Source organism: Cryptomeria japonica, chromosome 10 (genome assembly GCF_030272615.1).
Source record: "Cryptomeria japonica chromosome 10, Sugi_1.0, whole genome shotgun sequence".
Classification (NCBI taxonomy): Eukaryota; Viridiplantae; Streptophyta; class Pinopsida; order Cupressales; family Cupressaceae; genus Cryptomeria; species Cryptomeria japonica.
Window position 1 is genome coordinate 456,334,659 of NC_081414.1, and position 21,561 is coordinate 456,356,219.

Sequence of the window (21,561 nt, forward strand, 5' to 3'; positions counted from 1 at the left end):
AGTCTGCTAGGTTTCAAAGGCAGCTGGTCATAATATTCCCAAACTGGTATGAGAGAGTGATCACCCTTGGTAGAAAGACCTGGAAAGTGTTTAAGTGATGCTGCTAAATATACCAAATAAGAATGCATAAAGAAGGTCATAGTGGTAGGAACCGCTGCAAGTTGTTCGCACAAAGCATCGCTGATGATTTCACCCCATGAAATGTGATGCGACTGCCGTATGAACATGATGAATTGATACATCCATGGCTCAAAGACATTAGAGTGCTCAAGGCCTAACATTCTGCTGAGAAGAGTGATGGTGTCCCCTATCTCCCACTTGAAATCACAACGGTACAACTTTGCCCATCTTGAGAAGGAAGGACGTGGCTCATGAATCCACCTATTGATGTGGCGCTTGCAATCTTTTTCTCTTTTCACATAATACTCTGCTGCACTTTCTTTGGTGATTTCCATGTAAACAGGTGCAGGAGGTATTTTGAAGACCTTCTCGATTGTATCCGCATCAAGACGAATTATGGCTTCACCATCATCATTTTTTATGACTCTTGACTCTTTGTCAAAATGATGGGCGCATGCAAGAACAAATTCAGGTTCTAGGGCAGCCACTGGGAAAGAAGACGCATGATGGATATGGCTGTCCAACAGCCGCTGCAAGTTGTTATCCTGTGGATCTTCTACCCTGTGAATGAATTCTGCCATATCAACATGCCCTATTTCTGTGTCCCTGATGCGATCCAATGGAGAGGATACCTGGGAAGGTGTAACCTCATTCTGGTATTTGTCATATTTGTATTTCATTTTCTTTGGAGTTGGCGATGCCGGCAAATCTGACATTGATTGCGAACCTGGAATGCTGTGATGAAGACTTAAAAGGGTTAAGGCCACATCATAATTAGCCGCAAATATCATTCTTTCTTTTTTCAAATGGGTAAAACTTTGATCTCTGAATTTCACGGTTTTGTGAGAAGAAGAGAGAAGACATGTAGAAATGGGAAAATCTTGACTTTGACCAATTTCGGATCTTGGGGGAATTTTCGCAAGTATACAAGTTGGAAAGTACATACATGCAATCGGGATTTTAAAACCCGAATACAAGTATACTTGTAAATTCGAAAATGGAGAAACGGATGAAAAATGGGATTTTGACTTGCGGGAAATGATGGAAATGGAAAGTGCGGATATGGGGAACGTGAATGGATAGAAATGGGAATATCCGGGATAGTCATTTTCATGAAAATGGGAAGATCTTTTCAACATGTAATCCGGTTTTCAAAACACGAATTTGCAAGAGAGAGGTATTTCACATTTTTCAAGCTTGGAAATTTAACCAAAAATGATTAAATTTCTCAACCGTAAGGGAAGAACAAGAATTTCCAGCGAACTTGTAATCGAGATTAAAAATCCCGAATACAAGCTAAGATGGAATTTTGAGAAGAATAATGCAATTTAACGATTGCATTTCAAAGGGAAGATTTGTTTTATGAAAACCAATTTTAAGGGAAGAACAACACATGTGAAGAATGTAATTAATAACGAAAAATGAAGAAAACATGAAAATAAAAAGAAGAGAAGAAAGGAAGAACATACCTTGATTGGAAAATCAAAATGCTTCTCCAACAATGCAATACTTCTTGAGATGAAGAAGCAAAACTGAACTTTTAAACCCTTATCACGTTTTTGTGAAAATGCCCCCAAAAATGGTAGCAATCTTAAACTTGAAAGAGTAAAATGCCAATGAAAGTGTTCATTTCAAGTTTGTTGAAGCAAAACGATCAAGGTATTTGCTAAAGCAATAATACCAAAGGTGTTTGAAGAGGTATCAATGCCAAAGGATTTAAAACGCAGCCAAGAGAGTCACGTTTTTGTGAAAAACGTGGTATTCATTACACATTACACATTCAATGCACCATTAAATGGTGCGAAACTTCTCTTACCCTCCACGCCTTAGGAAGAAAGATCAAAACGATCTAGGAGTGTGCGAAATTTTAAAGATTCAACCCCTCAAAACGTGGCATTAATGATTCACGTTAGGAAAAAACGTGGTTGCTGTTTTTAGGGTAAAAACCAGCGAATTTGTCCTTGGAATGGCATGATAGATGTCCAAAAATGCAAGAAGATAGGATACAAACCCAAAACGCCTCATTCATCCAACGATTCATCCATGAATTTCGCTTTGAAAAAGTCCAAAATCGCTTCCCTCTTGCATTTCGGGTTTTGAAAAACAAATGACAAGTTCGATTTCTTCAAAAGGAAGCAAATCGGGTTTTAGATATAAAATGACAAGTTCGATTTGCACTTTTCCCTCTTTCATGCTTAAAATCGGGTTTTGGATATAAAACAACAAGTTTAAAATTTCACCTTTTCACTCATTAAGCCAAAATCGGGTTTTTTTGGACAAATGACAAGTTTAAAAATTGTCAAAAATGAACTTTATGTTAAAATCGGGTTTTAAAAGACAAACTGCAAGTTTAAAAATACTTGTAAGGGGGAAATAAAATCCCTACAACAAGTATTAAACACTTGCACACATGTAATGGGGATTTAAAATCCCTATTACATGTAAAACCCATTAAAGTAGGGGTTTTTTGGACAAACTGCAAGTTTACTTGCAGTTGAGCTAAAAAACCCCTATTTTAACTAAAAATGACCAAAAAACAACAAAAAGATAAAAACATTAAATGGGAAACTTAAAATAAATTACAAGTGACATATTTGAAATAAAAAATGCACATGTAAGTGATCAAAAATTCCCCTACAAAGACCACAACAATGAATATCATTAAAACTTGCAGTTTGAAGAAAATTCTCCACCTGCAGTCTGGGTTTTAAAACCCGAAATTGAAGGAAAGGCATGGCAAACGAACCCAGAATTGGACGAAATTTGAAACGTAGTTCGAGAATGGACTGAGGATTAAGCCAGTCCAAGGATTAGTCAAAATTTTGCCTCGGGAAGCGTGCCATAGAGTAATAATTTTTATTTTTCATAAAAATTCCATCGTAGTGGTCCTTCATTTTTGGAAACAAAAATGAGGACAACACAAGTGACAAGAATTTACAACATCTTGAATTTCCTCTTGAAATCCAAGATCAAAAGTCAGAAGGAAAAGACTCAAGGAATAATAGTTATTGACAAGGAAAGATATTCCAAGAAGGTGAATTCCTGAACCCAAGTATACGGAAAGAAGAAAATGATCAAGGAATGACAATTTCAGAAGAGTTGATCAAAATTAGAACCTTGGTCTAGATGATGCAATTTGGGAATATACTCCATCACAATTAGTCAAAATGGAATATTCTTCGTGATGAGTTATAGGGTCCACATGGTGTCCAACATAGGTGGCACCCCATCACCTTCTCCGGCCAATCACATGTTTCCAAACCGTCATGACTCGATTCATTGCATTTGCTGCCAAGGAGAGAGATATTGGGCATACTATTTTGGGCGATGAGCTATTAAATGATTAGATGGCGTGCTATTCTAAGTGATGGGCTATTAAATGCTTAGTGGGCGTGCCATTCTAAGTGATGGGCTATTAAATGTTTAGTGGGCGTGATGCCTCATTGATTGTCAGGCCCACTACTTTGCGCCTCAGAGGGTTATTTTTGGTCAAACCCTAATTAGGTGTAATGTCCCCTTCTCGATGATGTGCTTTCAGTGGTCACCCGTAGGCTATGTGGAATGAAGAATTAGGGTTTCAAACATTGGTGAAGCGAGAACTTACTATTTTTAGTAAGTTAGGGATTGGCTGTTTGGATGATGCTGTCTTACTGAGCTTTCCATGCTCTGTCACTGGGTGCGAAGATCATGCTTTTCAGAGTAGTAATTCATGACTTACTATTTTTAGTAAGTGGCAGTATGGAGTATTTCTATTTTTGGCAGTGGATAGGGTCCTGGTCCTGCAACAGTTCTATGGTCTTCTTTACTCTGCTTCATCCTGGTTTTTGTTAATGATTAGTATGGGAGTCATAAGTAATTTAATTAAATATTATTTCCTTGTCAAAGGTTTAATATTTAAATATTTGCATTTTTTGATTAAATGTTGAGGATGACTTAGGGAAAAATAATTAATTGATATCCATGTGTTATTTTCCTAAGTCAAAAGGCGAATTTGTTGGTGGCAATTTAGGAGGATTAAACATCTCTTGTTTAATGTTTTTTTTATTGCAAAAAACGCCACCATAAGGCAAAGTTCGAACTTGCCTAGGAAGAGGAAAGTGGGCGCCATGTTGGTGGAGACATGAAGCGAAAGGAAAGGGAATTTGAGTGGAGTTTGGACGCCATTTGCATTTTCGTTTGGGGAGGCGTGAAGTTATAAATATGAGCCTTGGGCTCTCATTTTGGGCATCTTGAAAATTTGCATCGTTATGTTGCCGGATTGGCGTATGAACTTTGAATCTTCGGAGTGTGGCTCCCTAGTGTTTCCAGTTTCGTACTTGAGATATAGTACCTAGCTGTGTGCTATAATCTATAATGTTTTCATTGCATATTTCAGTGTTTTTGGAGTTTGGAGTGATTTTTGGAGTTGTTGGTTTCCCTGTGGCTGAAGCACGTTTTTTATCATGCCTCTCTGCCTGAGCGACCGATCATTCTGGGTACTGGTTCAATCTTCCTTCTTTCTGTTGGCAATACATCTTGTAAGTTTGTAGCACTTTTCTCTAAGTTTTGAATTTAATAATGCAAATCAAAATATCCTAGCTAGGCATGGGTTTTAGAGAGTGCATTGGGATGTGTGCAAGGTATTATGAAGTGTTTTTGTAGCTCCCTTTTGGTTTGTCTTAGTCGCTGCTTGTCTAGTATTGGTTTGGGAGTGATTTGGAGTGAATTGAGTGAGATTTGAGTGAGATATGAGTAATTTAGTGAGTTTATGGGTTAATGGTTATGCATTTCCAGCCTACTGTTTTTGATGTTGAATGAGTTTCATGATCATTATCTCTTATGTTCAGCAATATTCTTCTACTCACTTTCCTCTTTATTGTAAGGTTAAGTAGTAGTACTACTAACCCATTCTGGATTGTAATCTCATATCCTGCTGAAAAGTGGAAGAGGCTGGCTTGCCGCCTATATCTGATGATTTGTAATTCAATCCTCTCGCTGCATAAGCGGTCGAGTGATGTTGGTTGTAATGATCCTCCCGCTGCATAAGCGGTTGAGTTGAGTAATTTGTAATTCAGTCCTCCCGCTGAAATATTGCGGTAGAGTGATTTGTGTCTGGAGTATTGTTTTCTTGGCTGGTTCACCGCCAAGTTCCTTGCTTTCCCACTGGATAAGCGGAAGGGGCTGGCTTGCTGCCCACTATTGTATTTGCTTTATAATTTCCAGTAGATTAGTGAGCTAACGAACCCCTTATCACCGTATGCTCTCACCTTCCCACATTGAGCACTTGGTGATCGAAAAGTGGAAGGGTTGCAATTTCAGCAAGCTTTGAGATTATATTTTCTAATCTTAACGGGTTATGTGTTTGTTTGTAATTCTTATTGCAATTAACAACCAAAACAAAATATCCAGTATATTACATTAGGGTTTTGCATCTTGTAATCTCGTCCCTTGATTTCAAATCAATCTTGGTTGTTCATTTGTAGGAGGATCTCTATAAAAGGCCCTATCTTCTCATTTGTAATTTATTAGATACTCAGCTCATTAGAAGTAGAGAGCTCTTGCTCCTTAGAGTAGAAGTAGAGTAGGAGAAGGAGAAGACGTTGTTGTAAGACTTGGAGAAATAAAATTTGATTTCATTGAAGATATGGTGGATTCATGTTTATTTCAACTTGTTGCATGGTGTTCTTCCAATTTCTCAATTGTTAGATAAAGTGCTTTGATTTCAATGGAGAATGTAATGGTGTTTGATGAATTTCCATGGTTCATACTTTTTGTATCTTGTTGATTATAAGTTGCAGTGTAAAGTTTGTTGGCATTGTGTTGTCATTGATGTCAACCGGTATTGCATAACCAGTGTGGGAGATTGAAGTGTATTGGTGACATTGATGTTAGCCAAGTATTGCAGGTCACCAGTACACAAGTCAGTGTTGGCATGTGTTGTAGACATGCATTGGAGTCCGGTATGGTATGATGACCGGTAAATAATGTGTTGGCTTTGAGTGGCTGCCAACCAGAATGTGACAAGAATCACACCAACACCGGAGGTGAAGCATGTGCAGTCCACCGGTAAGAGTTGGATGTTATACAGCAAGACTCCCACTAGATGAAGAGAAGAGTGACAGAGTATGTGCTGGTTCAGTAAGCAGAGGCAGGTGATTGTATACATAGAATCTCGTTGATTATAAGTTGCAGTGTAAAGTTTGTTGGCATTGTGTTGTCATTGATGTCAACCAGTATTGCATAACCAGTGTGGGAGATTGAAGTGTATTGGTGACATTGATGTTAGCCAAGTATTGCAGGTCACCGGTACACAAGTCAGTGTTGGCATGTGTTGTAGACATGCATTGGAGACCGGTATGGTATGATGACCGGTAAGTAATGTGTTGGCTTTGAGTGGTTGCCAACCGGAATGTGACAAGAATCACACCAACACCGAAGGTGAAGCATGTGTAGTCCACCGGTAAGAGTTGGATGTTATACAGCAGGACTCCCACCGGATGAAGAGAAGAGTGACAAAGTATGTGCTTCTTCAGTAAGCAGAGGCAAGTGATTGTATACATAGACCGGATGACTAATGTAGAAGATGAGGAAGCCTCCATAGGATATGTTCAAAGATGTGCACGGGTTCAGCATGAGAAGATATGGTGTGCTACCAAGGCAGAAAAGGAAGAGTTAAGATGGTGAGTTTGCCTCCTTGGCAAATCGGTTAAGAAGAGAACTAGTCAAATGAAAATGAGGCTTTGCTGTTGCACACATGGAGTTACCGGTATGCAAATGGAAAGTGGTGTTCCCACAGATGCATAACAGATGGAGATAGTTGGCATGAAGATATCATGCACACTACCGATATGAAGGCAGAAACATGCAAATTGGTAAACAAGGCGAATACCGACATACTGCCAAGTGTATAGAGAGACAAAAGTGAAGTGCTCTCAGTCTGTTGAAGATGCACATGATGTGTCCTTCAAGAGAGCTGCTAAAGACCGACATGATTGATGACCAGGCTGACAAGATCCACCGACACAAGGAAGGAGAAGGCAAGAAGGTTAACCGATAGGCAAAGAGGGACCGGTTGTATGAAACATACACCGGTTGTGTGATATTGGTTCGTGACCATGTTGGTTCGACATAGTGAGCTAATGTGGATGTCGACAAAGGTGCTAAGAGATGACATACCAGCAGGGTTAATAGAGAACCGGTAGGGTTAGAAGTTTGGTAGGTGTGCACCAGTTGAGTGTTTGTTCGGTGATTCTGTCTGAACCGACATAGAGGTCTAAGCTGAGATGGATACCAACAGGGATGCCACGTGGAGTTGAAGTGCCAAGATTGCAGAGGTCGGTGAAGTGCCGTGACAGTGAGGTTGTTGCAGAGTTGGTCGACATTTAATGTTGACTGAGACTGTTGTGGGTTGAGTTGCAGAGGGGTTGCGGCTCGAGGCAGGACGTATCAGATCGGATCCATGGAGTGCACTAATCGATGCAGGATGTCTGGATATAGATCGAAGTAGGTGAAGCAAACCATTGAATCATTTATGGCGATTGACCAAAAGATGAGCCGACAGATTGAATGCAGATGGCTAAAGATGGAAGGCGTGTATTGGAAGGCACGTTAATGGTGGTGATGTACATATAGTTGTCTTGGAGCTCAGATCGAATGAGATCTAATTGGATTCAATGTGCCTCGTGATCAGTGGAAGATGCCCTAAGGCACCAAGTTTGAATGTTGTTTTTGGCGGGAATGTCTGAATACAAATATGCGGGCCAAAGACAGATCTGAGGATGCCTTAGAGTGAGATGCTGCCAAGTGATGCAAAAGGCCGAATAAAGAAGTAGATGAAGTGTGATATCTGCAGAGGATCATAGAGATCGAATAACAGGGAGACAACCGGTAATAGGCTTTGGCGAAGGCTTAATCGGTGAGGTTAAAGCAAACGACAGGTTGCTAAATGAGAGAGGGTTGCTGCATTTGAGAGAAGATCAATCAAGTACTCAACAAGTACCAGAAGAGAGACTGAGTTTGAGAAGAGTTTAGGGTTGAAGAGTTTGAAGAGTTCGACCAACAACAGTGAGGTAATCGGTGGTGACAAAACCGGTAGTGAAGAGTTGCAGAAGAGTGTAGAGTAGAGAGCAAAGAACCGACAGAAGATAGTACCGGTGGAGAGCAGCAGAGCAGTTGAGAGAAGAGGCAACCAGCAGAGAGAACCGATTGAGAGAGAACCGACAAAGAAGGAGAAGAGACTAAACCGACATGGTTGCAGCAGAAGATAAGGTTGCAGCAGTAAAAGGGTGAGGTAGAGAACCGGCAGTGAACTGGACAAGAAATCCATTTGTAACAAGGTTATTAATTTGCAAATGATTATGTTTTGTATTCACTAAGTTGTAGCTCGGTGCAGGGGTTGTAGCTCCTTGGGTTGGTGCCCTAAAATCAGGGGTTGGTGCCCTAAACATTGTAATCGAAGATTCATTGTGAGGCTAGATTGGAGCAGTAGTCTCCAGCAGCATTTCTCATCGAGGTTTTTCCCATCTGGGTTTTCCTCGTATATGCTAGTGTTATGTGATGCCCTTGTGTATGCTTGCATTGCACTGTCTTGATTTATCTTACCGGTAGACCCACTAGGTAATAGGTTGATAACCGGTATACACACATAGGATAGTTAAAGGGAAAAGATTGAGAACCACTGATTCACCCCCCTCTCAGTGGTGCATTGTGTCCAACAATTAGCTTGAGCCACTCAATTTGTGCTAAGTTCAATTGTGGATAGGCATTTGGATTGCGCCGTTTTGGTATTCAATTGCAGTTTCTCGATGTGAAAATCCTTCAACATCCTTGGAAGATTTTGCACCAGGTCTTATGGAGTTATAGTTGATCTTGGCAAAGCAAAACTTGGTTTATTTGGAATTCATCCATTGGAACACTATCCATTGATATCATTGTCCTTAGTAGTAGAATAGATTCTCTAACCTTTTGCCCTTTTTATTTTTAGTATATTTCCAGTTCGTCTGAAGAAGAAGCATCATGAGATTGCAATATCCGATGAAGTTTCAGCCAGCATTGCAAAAAAAGTGAAGAATGATCCAAACCTGTCCCTTTGTGTTACCAACATATCACATCAAGCCAAATGAGCTCATATCCAACATAAAGTTGCATGTTCGAAGTAGGAACCTTGGAGTCGCCTCTACGATCTTCGCATTCTTAGCATACGAGGGGTCTTTGCTCAAGAGAGGATAGAGTGTCTTTATGCATCTTTATTTTGTGTTGGTGTGGTCACAAAACACCCATCAATAGAACCCCTTTGACTGAATTTTTTTTTAAAGGTAGAGGACTCCAGGTCTCTTGACCTTTTAAAGACATCCTGCAATGTGGGTGGGTTAAGAGCCTTTATCCAATCTCTCAAAGGATCAGACAACCTATCAACAAACATCATAGTCAACCTCCTCTTTGAAATATCTATATGACCATCACTAGGAACCTCTAAAAATTTGTAGGATATGTCTCTATTGAACCCCATTGTTTCAGCTGCGCTAATTTCTTGAAGTTCAATTTTGAGTCCTTATGAAATCTATCAATTAGTCTCTCAGTATACTTATCATAAGAAACAATTTGACCATGGCCTAAAGCAATCAGCCCATGGTACCACCATTATGTGCATTGCCATCCAAATGTAAAGTTGCATTTTCAATTGTTTCGTGTTCAACCATAGAGTTAAGTTGAAAGCATAGAAACGAGACTCGCCAAGACTTGTGAGTACTCAGTGAGCTGCAAGGCAGGGCAAGGCCAGTGAGTCTCTGGTACTCAGACTCATACTTTGCCGAGATTTTCCTGGACTCACAATGACTCGCGAGTCTTAGCAAGTTCTGATAGGAAGACTCTACTGCGTGGCTAAGTGAGAAAAGTAAAAATAAGAACATAAAAATAAAGCATTTCACTTCCTTTTTTTTTCATTTATGTTTCCTCTACAACCCTAAAAGCATTGTCATTTGATTTTGTTGGCAAAATAGGAGAAAAGAGAGTTGTGAGAAAAACTTAAAGTGCATTGTAGGGCAACCAGTAAGGAGGTAGAGCGAAAATCCATTGTTGAATTGGATTTGGGCATCTTCATAGATACATTTGATGCATCAAGAGGTATCTAACAACGAATGGAAGGAGTTTTCATTTGATTTCAAGTTTGATTTAAGAGGTAAGCTTGAATTTTTTTGGGTTTTTTGTATTTTTAAGCAAAAACTACATTTTTCTTTACATTTCATTTCTTTTATCCATTTTATTTTACTAGATCAAAGGAAGAACCCTAGATGTGTTTGATTTTTCTTTTGGACATCAACAAACCCTACATAATTATAATTTATAAATTACAATTCACAAATGTTAATTATTTGGTATTTATATGTTATTGTAGGAGCCTCTTTTCAAATCGTCATTTTCACATTGTTCATAACCCTAGTTAGAAGGGACCCATGTTGGAAACATGATAAACTTTTCCTTGGGCAAAGAGGAAAGGTGAAATGTTCTTTTTGCAAAACAATTTATCGTGGAGGAGGCTTAATAGATTGGAATACCATCTTGCACACATACCTGCCCATGATACTATACCATGCACATGTGCACTTCGTGAGGTTGTTCGTGAAGTGCAAGTGCAATTAGAAACAATTGAGATGCAAAAAGAAATGAAAAAGAGGCAAAGGGTGGAGTTGGATTGCATTGGTGGTAATGGAGAGTCTTCTTCCATGCCTTCATTTTGTCCTAGTGCTAGTGCTAATGTTGGTAGCATTGTTGGTGTTGGTGTTGGAACTAGTGCTAGTTCCAGTGGTAGTGGAAATGTTAGCCTTAGACCTCGAATTCGTAAATATAGGATGGATTCATTTTTGTGCCATGCATTACTCCTAGTTCCCAACCATTACTTGAGAGCATGAGTTGGAACAAGGACGTAGATGACACAGCTAGACATGCAATTGGAGACTTTTGGTACTATTGCACCATTCCATTCTTTGCAATGAATTAATTCTTTTCAACCAACTAATTCTTTTTTGTTTGATTGTTTTAAAATTTATAGCTTGATTCTTTGTCTCTTGAATTTTTTATATTTAGAGGTATTGTAGAATTCAGATTTAAACTCTCCATTTTATAATGCTTATTTTATTTAATTTATTTGTGACGTGTTAGATCTCCTTATTGGCAAACTATGGTAGATGCCATAACTATTTGTGGGGTGGGGTTCAAAGCCCCTTGTGAAGCTGACTTATAGAGCCCAATTTTGACATAAAGGGTGGCTGATGTAAAACTTACAATGGAGGAGCAACAGTTGATATGGAGGAAGAAGGGTTGCACCATCATGACTGATGGTTGGACCAATAGAAGAAATAGGACACTACTGAATTAACCTGTTTCTTTCTAAGGTGGATTGTACTTCCCCCAATGCATTGGTTTAGTGATTAATATTTTTAATTTATGCTTTGTTGAATCACTGATTTTGTTTCTTTTTCAAGTGGCATCGTGTTCATGAAATCAATTGATGTTTTAGGGCATGCAAAAAATGCTACATACCTTTGGGAGGCTTTAGAGGAAGTTGAGCTGGGCGAGGAGAATGTGGTGCAAGTGGTGATAGATAATGCAGAAAATTATGTTGTTGTAGGTAGACTATTGATGGAGAGGCACCCAACATTAGTTTGGACTCCATGTGTTGCCCATTGCCATGACCTCATATTGGAGGATTTTGGCAAATTTTTATGGATCAAAACATGTGTGGATTCAGCAAAAAATATTTGTAAATATGCATACAATCACACATGGGTCCTCAACCTAATGAGGTAATACACAGGGCAAAAGGAGTTGGCTTGCCTTGGCATAACCATAACTTCTACTAATTTTGTCACATTATAATCCTTGATTTGGTCAAAGGAAGATTTGAGGTGTATGTTTGTTAGTGAGGAGTGGACTTCCTCATCCTATGCTACAACCATTGCAGGGGTTGATGTGGCAAATTACATTTTTGATGAGCCAAACTTTTGGGTATGTGTTGTGGAGATCGTGAAGGTAAATGAAAATCTAATTCGACATTATGTATTAAATTTTACTCTTATTTTTCTTTTATTTGCTTCTTTTCGTTCACACTTGTTGATGTTTCACAATAATCACAATTCATTGAGCCTTTGGTATTTCTTTTACAAGTTGGTAATGGGGAGAAGCCTGCAATGGGCTACATATATGAGGGCATGGATAGGGCCAAGGACACCATTAGATCCATCTATGCAAGAGTTGAGGGTAAGTATCATCCCATTTGAGAGATCATTGATAGGAGATAACACCTCTAAATTCACAAGCCCCTAAATGCAGTCATTTATATCCTCAATCCGGCATTACCAATACTGCCTTGATTTCAAGACAGATCGGGATGTTTCGAGTGGGCTCTAGTCAGGATAGAGTTGATGTCGCCTAGTGTTAGCACACAGTCCTCGAGTTAGAGATCTTTACTCATGCACAAGGAGAGTTCTGTTCTTGTCAAATGTGCAAATGAAGTCTAACAACATTGTGGCTAGGTAAAAAATATTTAAGGCCATAATGGAAGTTTAAAAATGTAATAAAATTTTCCTCTTTTAATATGATTATTAAATGTTGAAACTTAAAGTTGGTTAATGAGATTGATTTTTTCCTTTTTATCATCTTAGATAGATGATAGCGGGAACAGCCTGCATCATGAAATTAGCATTGAATTGACTGAGAGTAGATTAAACTCCTCCAAAACTCATCCTTAACACTCAGCAAACTCTAAGGTGAGCCAAAAAAAGGGTAGTGGCTTGCCAACAGGGGTGATTCATCTTTTAAAAATAATATTCAACAAGTATCAACAGTTTTAAGGGCCAAATTGGACTGCCTAGAGTCCTGGAGTGAAATGAAATAATACCCAGAACCACAACACAAATACTCTGTCCTAGTCAACCAAAATGGGAGTTTTCTACTATCGAAACAAATTGTACAGCAAGGAAGAAGCTTCTACAAATCAGTCCAACAAACACCAACATAATACCACAAATCCTTGCATATAATCGCCCAAAAAGAAGCCATACAACCTACCATTAAAATACCATGAAGATTTGCATTTTTCCTTTGAAACTCAATTCCAAAACTTCAAATTAATCAACATAGCTGAAGCACTAGCATAGTCTTTGTGTGAAACTATTTGCAATCACCCAGGGAGGATCTCTCACCACCATAGATGATATTTTTCGAGAAGGGTTTCATCTTCAAAAAGTTCTTGGAAAAACCAGCAGCATTTCCCCAACACAACAACTTCACACAGCCAAGAGAGCTCTAAAAATTCCTTTTATGTTTCTCCCGAATCCCAAAGTACCATAATGGAGAAATAAAAAAAATAAAAATCAATTAATTGAATTCCTTATATCTCCCTAAAATCAAACCCCAAACAAGCATTGCATGTTACTTTATTGAAAAATATAAACTAATCTCTCCTTGGGCAGCAACTCCAAAGTCACCGCAATTCTCACTGATAACCGAACTCGTTGCCATAAATAGAAATGCTGAAATAATTGAAGTGTAATGGCTCCAAGAACTGAGGAGTTGCCTAACCAACCACCATAGCCTACAGGAACCCAGGGAATAGGCAAACTGTCACCATCTGACTAGACTTTGCGAGAGGACATCATATATATACCCGAGGGGAAAAAAATGTCATACCGCCATACTCAGCATCAGTAGAAATACCTCCAGCATACCAAGACCAATAACTTCGTTTTTTAAGAAGCCATACCAATTTTGTTGAAAAGTGGTGTGTGTGAGGAGGGAGTGGCAGGGATGGCTCCCTATTTCTAGAACATTTGGGATGGGTGCTTAAGTCTAGGTAGACCACATTATTGGAAGCGTAACCGACAAAGGATTGTTTTTCCACATTGTATCAATTGTAACCCACTAGCATTCATCTTGGCCTTGTAGTTTCTGATGATACTGCATTCTGACTGCCTTGTTAGAACATTCTTTGTTTGTGCACATAAGATTCAAGCCCCGAGAATACAGGAAAATGCTTTCACCTAGAGCATGGTGATGTTGTGTTAAGAGTGCTCTCACTTTTGATTTCTTTTTTGAGGTTACGATGACCTCAGTAGAATTTTAACTTCTGCCATTAATTTTCTGTCACAATTAATTCAAGCAAAAATCTGTATTTTTCTTGGAGTCTGTTGTGACCATTTCACACATCGCCCCATTGCAAATGGGGACCCTTGCTTTTTTGCTTTTTAGGGTTTGTTCTTTAGGTTTTTTAGGGTTTTGTTAGTTGGCCTTTGCATTTTGAGTGCTGTCGGGGAGATCAATAGGGTAGCAAGTCCGGCTTGAGTGAGGTCCTGATCCTGAAATTTGGCTAAGTCTGGAATGTCCTGATCCTGAAATTTGACTAAGTCTGGAAACTGAAAAAAACCTCCAAAAACTAGATTTTGCAATATAACTCCTGGAGGTCTGAAACCACTCTCAAACATCCTGAAAGTATATATGGAATATAACTTAAAGTATAAGAAAGAAGAAACATAAAAGGAAATGTCACTTATAACTTAAAGTATAAGAAAGAAGAAACATAAAAGGAAATGTTATATTCCATAAAATTTATCCTGATAGAGAGTTCGAAAAGTCAAATTTCGCTCCTGTCCTTCACTGAGGATCCAGAGCAAACTTCGCTCCTGTCCCTCCCAGGAGGACCAAGGCGAATCGCTCGTGTCCCTCACCAGGGGACCAGAGCGAAAATGCTTAGTGGAGTCATTCCTGACCTTGTTTGGACGAATTGAGACATCAAAGGCATGGTGAAGGATGGAATGAGCATGATAGAGCATCCAGACTTGATCAAAAACAATGAAATGATGAAGTTTTGCCTAGAAGGTCAAATTCGCTCCTGTCCCTCACTGAAGGACCAGAGCGATTTTCTTTATATGCACAATTTTAGACCTTTTTTTGGACATTAACTTTTATTCATAGCATTAAGTAAGATGATATCTTCCTTAGCCAAGACTTTTTTTGATGAAAATTGTAACGATTTGGCCTAGAGAGCAAATTTCGCTCCTGTCCCTCAGTGAAGGACCGAAGCTTAAAATCAAATATTGCTTTGTCCTTGCAGGATTTTAATGACTTGACGATTTGAAGAGGTCCAAGGAGATGCATTTTACCAAATGAATATAACTTGAAGTGCCGTCGTGAAGAAAAATGAACCAAAATGCAAAAATCGCTCCTGTCCCTCAGTCAGGGACCAGGGCGAAGTCTATTGTAGCTCCCGTCCCTCTCCTAGGGACCAGAGCGAAATTCTTCATAAGGCACGTTCTGGGCAAAGATCAAGCAAGTCTTAAGTTCGAAGGCAAGAAAGGAGGTGAGTTGAACCCGTTGAAGACAAATTGAAGATTATGAAACATCAACAAGGGACCCAAATGCTCAAGTTCGCTCCTGTCCCTCAGGGAGGGACCTGAGCGATTTTTGTCTTAGATGAATTTCTTGCCAAGTTTGAATGATTTCCAAGCCAAAGATGAATAAAATGGGGCACAATAAGACCATTGAAGATAATTTTTGAAGGTGGCCAAGTGTAGTTGAGCTTGAAACATCAAATTCGCTCCTGTCCCTCAGTCAGGGACCAGGGCGATTTGCACATGATCATTCATTTTCCTTCAAAATCAGGACAAGGCAAGGATAGGCAAGATCAAGGACGCCATTTGGAAAGCGATGAACAAGAAGCAAAGATTGGAAGTTTGCAAATTTGAGCCAGGACACCAGGATCGCTCCTGTCCCTCACCAAGGGACCAGGGCGATATTTGCTAGAACACTTGTTATCCTTTGAAGATCACGTCAAAGCAAAGTTGCACAAAGTTTAAAACATCATTTGGAAGGTGATACAAAGGAGGAGAACGTTAAAATGTTACCAATTTGAGCTTGAAATGGAGAAAACATCAAGATCGCTCCTGTCCCTCTCCAAGGGACCAGGGCGATGATCCTCTAAACATCAAATATGCCTCGTAGAAGTCAAATGAAACAAGCGTGGAGTGGAGAAATGATGTCATTATTCGCCTTCTGATGAAGATTGGAGATCGAAGATGCAAAATCAAGGAGAAAGCATGAAGATCGCTCCTGTCCCTCAGTCAGGGACCAGGGCGATGAGGTTTGAATCTTCCCACTTTTCCAATTTTTGCGCTAAACAAACATTTTGAATTTATTTAAATGCTAGAAAATTCGATAATTTGAAAATTTAATTAAAAATGGCATTTAAATATTGCGCTTGATCATTAATTAATTATTTTTGCCTTGCAAAAAAAGATCGAATTTATTAATTAAAAAACGATGGCATTTAATAATTAATTATTAATTAATTAAAAAAATTAAATGGAGCGCTTGGTTTATGAAAGTCGGCCTTTATTATTTATTAAAAATCGTTTTAATTGCCTTATTTTTACAAAGTCGGCCTAAGTGAATTGGTGATATGAGCGCTTATAAAGGGTGGTGAAGATTGTTATTTTCACATTACCATTTTATCATTCAAGTGCGATTTGAGGAAGACAAAGGAGTAGTGCGAATTGTGTGTTAGAGGTGCGAATTTCATTTCAAGCAAAGGAAGGCGCTAATATCATCAAAGGAGTGCGAACTTAGTTTCCACTTGAGCGAACTTGCCAAGGACATTGAAGATCACATCAAGGACATATCAAAGGTGGCGAAGTTCCTGATTTGAACAAGAGATCACGTTGAAGCCATCTAATATCAATTTTGCCTAGGCGAATTTTCTTCATTTTGCATTCTAGTGTTAGCTCTCAAGAGAGGTATGACAAGATCCCTTGTTTTAATTTCGAATTTTGATCGTCATAGCCTTAAATTTTGAAATTTTGAATTCCAGTAGCCCAATCGTTTTTTAGGAAATGATAATTCAAGGACTTATCATGAGGTTTCCTAAAATTAATTTAATCTATGCTATTCATTGCAGAATCATGTTACTTATTATGAAATGTTGTGTAGGCATCAAATGGAGATCTCATCAAGGAAAATCAAGTCGGATCAAGGACGGTCTTCGCCGGGACGATCAAGCCAGGACAGGGGCGACCTCTTTCAATCCAGCGTTCCAAGGCGAGGTACATCATCATCCTGCACATCAAGGACACAAGGAGTTAGAACAAGGGCTCGTTGAAGAAGTAAATAGTTCCAGATGAATTAATTAAAGCAAGCTTCTCAACAACATCAAGTTGAATATCTACCAAGTTACAAGTGTCAAATGAGGTGGCGTCCTAGTCATCATTTCTCCAATCAATGAGGTCCACCTCAGCATGTCCAGATTCAAGGTACTTAACTCATGGAAGGTGGCACAAACTCTAATGTACCTACCCCGACTATCCATTGGTCGATTTTTCTAGAGGGGACATGTGTCCAAGCAATACAATTTTATCATTGGTCAAGCATTAAATGTTATGTAATGGTTGTAACAAACCCTAATTAGGGTTTTCATTGTTGAATCTTGGCCATTGATCTTGAATTGATCTAAGCTATCGAATTGTATTGTGGGCACTATTTAAGCCCTGGCATTTCATTTTGTAAAGGCAGTTAGGAAAGAGTTGGAAAGCAATTAGAGAGTAGTTAGAAGGTGATTAGCTAGTTGATAGAATAGTAATTAGAGTAGAATAGGAGGACAAGGCAAGAAATTGTTGCCATTGATTGTAAACAAACTCTATTTTCATTGAAGTAATGGTGAAGTGTGTCGTTTCTTGCAATTTGCATGGTTTCTTGTTGAGTCTTCAATCCTAGATGGTAGATGATTAGATGAATGGAGGAAATGTGATTGATTAATGGTGGAAATTCGTATATCCATACTACTAGCAGTTTGTTGATTGCAGACTTGCCTTGCGTAGTCAACTGGAATCATTCAGCTTAAGCTCAATTTCAATTTGTCGCTTCTTCATTGATATGCATCAACTTGATGGTGTTTATGCTTGCGGTGATGATTTGAACATCATAAAGCTTCCCTTAGAAGATCGCACTAGCCTTGTGGAGATGGTCCTGTGATGTCAAAACAAGACCTAGTTAGAGTTTCATCAAAGATCAATCATTGCTCCTACATTCTTAGTATTAGGATTAAATCTTCTCTTCGCCCTCATCCTTTTTTTCCATTTTTTCAAATCTAAGCTAGTAAGAGCCTGTGTTCCAGCAAAGCAGATCGGAAGTTCAATCATCAGATGTAAGTCCCCTTGTGATTCCAGCAAATCATATCATACCACTGGAGCTTATCCACACGTAGAGACCCTACTAACCAGAACATTGGAGTCATCCTAACTGATCCTTCATGCGAATCTTCAGCAGTTAGAGACTTTATTCAAGAGAGGATAAGATGCCTTTGGGTATTTTATTCTGTGTATGATTGTGTACAAAATACACGTCAACAGAGTCCTTATTATGTCTTTGTGGACTGAAATATCTTGTGACAGAATATGAGCAGCTTAGATACTTCAACTTTTTCATGCTTGATTCAATGCAGTGGCCATGCTGCATTATCATTCTATTGTGGACCAAGATTTCATTTCTTTAAAATGAACCAGGAAAATTTTCTTGTTACGGGTGACTTTATGATACAACAATACAATTACAAAAGGAAGACTTTCTAGTTGAATTTATTAAATAGTTTTTCTTCTAAATTCATTTTATTTAGAAATAATGCAAAAAACACATTTTCATTCATTTTTATTGCTTTGTATTTATTTGTGCAGAAGACCTGAAAAATCTACCGGCTCCTGAAGTAGCAATCAAATACTACACAGAAGGCGATCTCTATCTTTTTGGTAAAAAAAAATTGAAGTACATATAGTTCAGTCCTTGATGGTTAGGGCCTCCAGCATGTGCTATAAATTCATTACTGATAGACGTGATAATCACATTAGAAATGATCAAGCATAAGTCAGATGAGAATTAAGAACAAATCTCAACTGAGTTGTGTATATTTGTGACGGTGTTTGTGGTCAGAATGGGACTTAAGTTTGAACTTTAAAATAGATTAGTTCAGTTATATATATAGTCATTAAATGCCATCTTTCACATTTGATATATTTATGGTAAGGAATTCCTGCTGAAATGTTTGCAGATGAGTTTCAGACTGATCGTATACCTTGTTCACGAAGACCGAAAATTGGTTAGTACTATTAATACTCTAGTATACAATTCCCAGAATATTGGCTCAATGTACACTCCATATGTAAATCAGTTTTGGTACATATTTACCCTCTTTTCTTATTTGCCCTTGAAATTTTAGGATATTTATTTGCAAATTTTGCATTATTCCATTAATGGTGATCTGTGATATCATGTATTGCAGAAAACCTTTATGATGTGTTTATAAACATTCGAGATGATGAAGCAGAGCATTGTAAAACTATGAAGGCTTGTCAGATCCATGGGGCTCTGCTGTCACCACATCGCAATAGACAATCCATGCAAAACGATCTGGAATGTAGTCTACCTTCATTAGAGTGTGCTGATATCGTAGATTGCGTGCAAAAAGTAGTTGCATCTGTACCTATGGAGGATTCAAGAGAAAATCTCTGATATTTTACAATCATTCAAATGGAACACGATATTTAAAATCACTGATGTATTTTTATATGTTTATTTTTTTAGCTAATCTTACCAAATTCTATGCTACATATTAACGATCAGTTATCATTTGAAGTTTTTGTGCAAAGGATATGAAGAGGCAACTTGTAACTATGTTTCTCAAAGTCAATGACCACATCTTATGGCTAATACGAGGGAATAGAAAAAGGAATAGCCAGCTCATTTAACTGCTCAATTTTGTTGCCAAATAGATTGAACTGTACTTGTAATGACATTAGGGATTTCAGATACCATTGAGAGGAAATAAACTAGGCACCGTATTACATTGTAACTTCATCCATTTGATAAAGCTTTTTAAAATACTTGCAGGTAAGAGGCACTATTGAATATATATCCTTCTTTTGTAAGACTTTGTATTTTGTTTGCAAAATCATTATTACTTCCCCCAATTTTTCTTATGGCTTCTACTAGTTTCTTTGAGATGATATTTTTAGTGGTCACTTGATGTTTAAATGCTATACTAGTTATACTATTTAGAAATAAGCTCAAGGAAAAGTAAAATTATAGTCCAATCATGTTGAGATGCAATCCTAATAACGTTCTTGAAATATTTAGGAGCTAGGGAAGAATGAGAAGGTTATGACTCAAATCTCTCATGAAGGGTTATTTAGGAGCTAAACTTCCACTCACCATGGTTGACGACATTTGATGATCACTCTCACTTGAAAGTTCTTTCTTATTATTCTCCAGTGTGGATCAAAAAGGTAATAGGATGACTTTGTTTCGAATCCTTAATGACCAAAATTCTGATTTGTACCTTCCTTAGTTTGATATTTTTACATTGTTTCTCATTTCCTTCCGTCTACCTAAAGGCAATTCTCTCCTTACATTTGTGGAATGATCACATGCAGCCAACATTATTGTTAATGTGTTAATCATCATGGTTAAGACATTTATATATTTTGTAAACTATTTTTTTTTTATTGGTAAACGGCAGAGCTAGAGGAGTTTTTATATTAAAATTGAAAGTCCATTTACATAGAGAATATTAGAGACCTTAGGGCTAAGTATTCAAAATAGACAAGGGACAAATTCCCAGAACCAACCAAAATCATCCCACAGCAAAAAAAACAAAACAGGAATGATCTTCAAAGCTATTAAAAAACATCCTAACTGCCTCGAGAGTTTGAAATTATAAACATGCAATAACAACCTTATTGCCTTAAGAGTCTAAAAGTATCGACATTGATACTGCATAAAAGTCTTTAAAAGCTAGACAAAATTCTCATATAAAAGCAAAAAAATTCATATTTGCATTGGCCATGCATTAAATGCCAACCCTATGCTTGATCTCCAGACTGGGCACGACCCCTGCCTCGCGGACGACCCTTGCCACTACCAAAAACAACCAACCGCCCACGGCCTTTTCCCTCTTGAGGAGCATCACTACCCTCTCCTCTTGCAGGCAAACCATCTTGCACTACTTTATTTTGTAAACTATTTTTAGTTATATGACAGTTCAACTATTTCTTGTCTATAAAATAATCATGTTAACTGTTTGTTCTTCAAACGTAATTTCATGACATACAATAAATTACAATAAATTATATTTTTATATTTTGCCCCTCCTGGGCCTAACAGTATTAGAACCACGTTGTAACGGAAAAAAAAAAAAAGTTTAGAGGATTCAGAGCACTAGCAAGGCGGGAGGATGAATTTTTGATTGTGAGTTCGTGACAAGACAATGGATGTGTGTTGGTCGTGGGTTTATGGTTCCTTGTTTACTAAAAACTAAGTCTATCATTAATCACTGATTTTTTGTCCATAGGTGAGACATAAATGTTCCTCTATTTTGCTGGCTAATTTAAGGCATTGCCACTTGTTGACGTGTTTTTTATGACAGCGTCG

General features: G+C 38.2%; 1 protein-coding gene across 2 annotated transcripts in view; it reads left to right on the forward strand.

Moving 5' to 3' along the window:
* LOC131067522 (ubiquinol oxidase 4, chloroplastic/chromoplastic) overlaps positions 1–20,065 on the forward strand; it is a 154,385-nt gene extending 134,320 nt beyond the window's left edge. The window contains exons 7-9 of one of the 2 annotated variants that reach the window (XM_058002554.2): positions 18,813–18,884; positions 19,184–19,231; positions 19,415–20,065. In XM_058002554.2, coding sequence (XP_057858537.1) covers positions 18,813–18,884; positions 19,184–19,231; positions 19,415–19,644 — 350 coding nt within the window. In that variant the 3' untranslated portion in view covers positions 19,645–20,065. The remainder of the gene's footprint in view (positions 1–18,812; positions 18,885–19,183; positions 19,232–19,414) is intronic. The other variant, XM_058002555.2, reaches the window with a different exon arrangement.
* Positions 20,066–21,561: the final 1,496 nt, after the last annotated feature.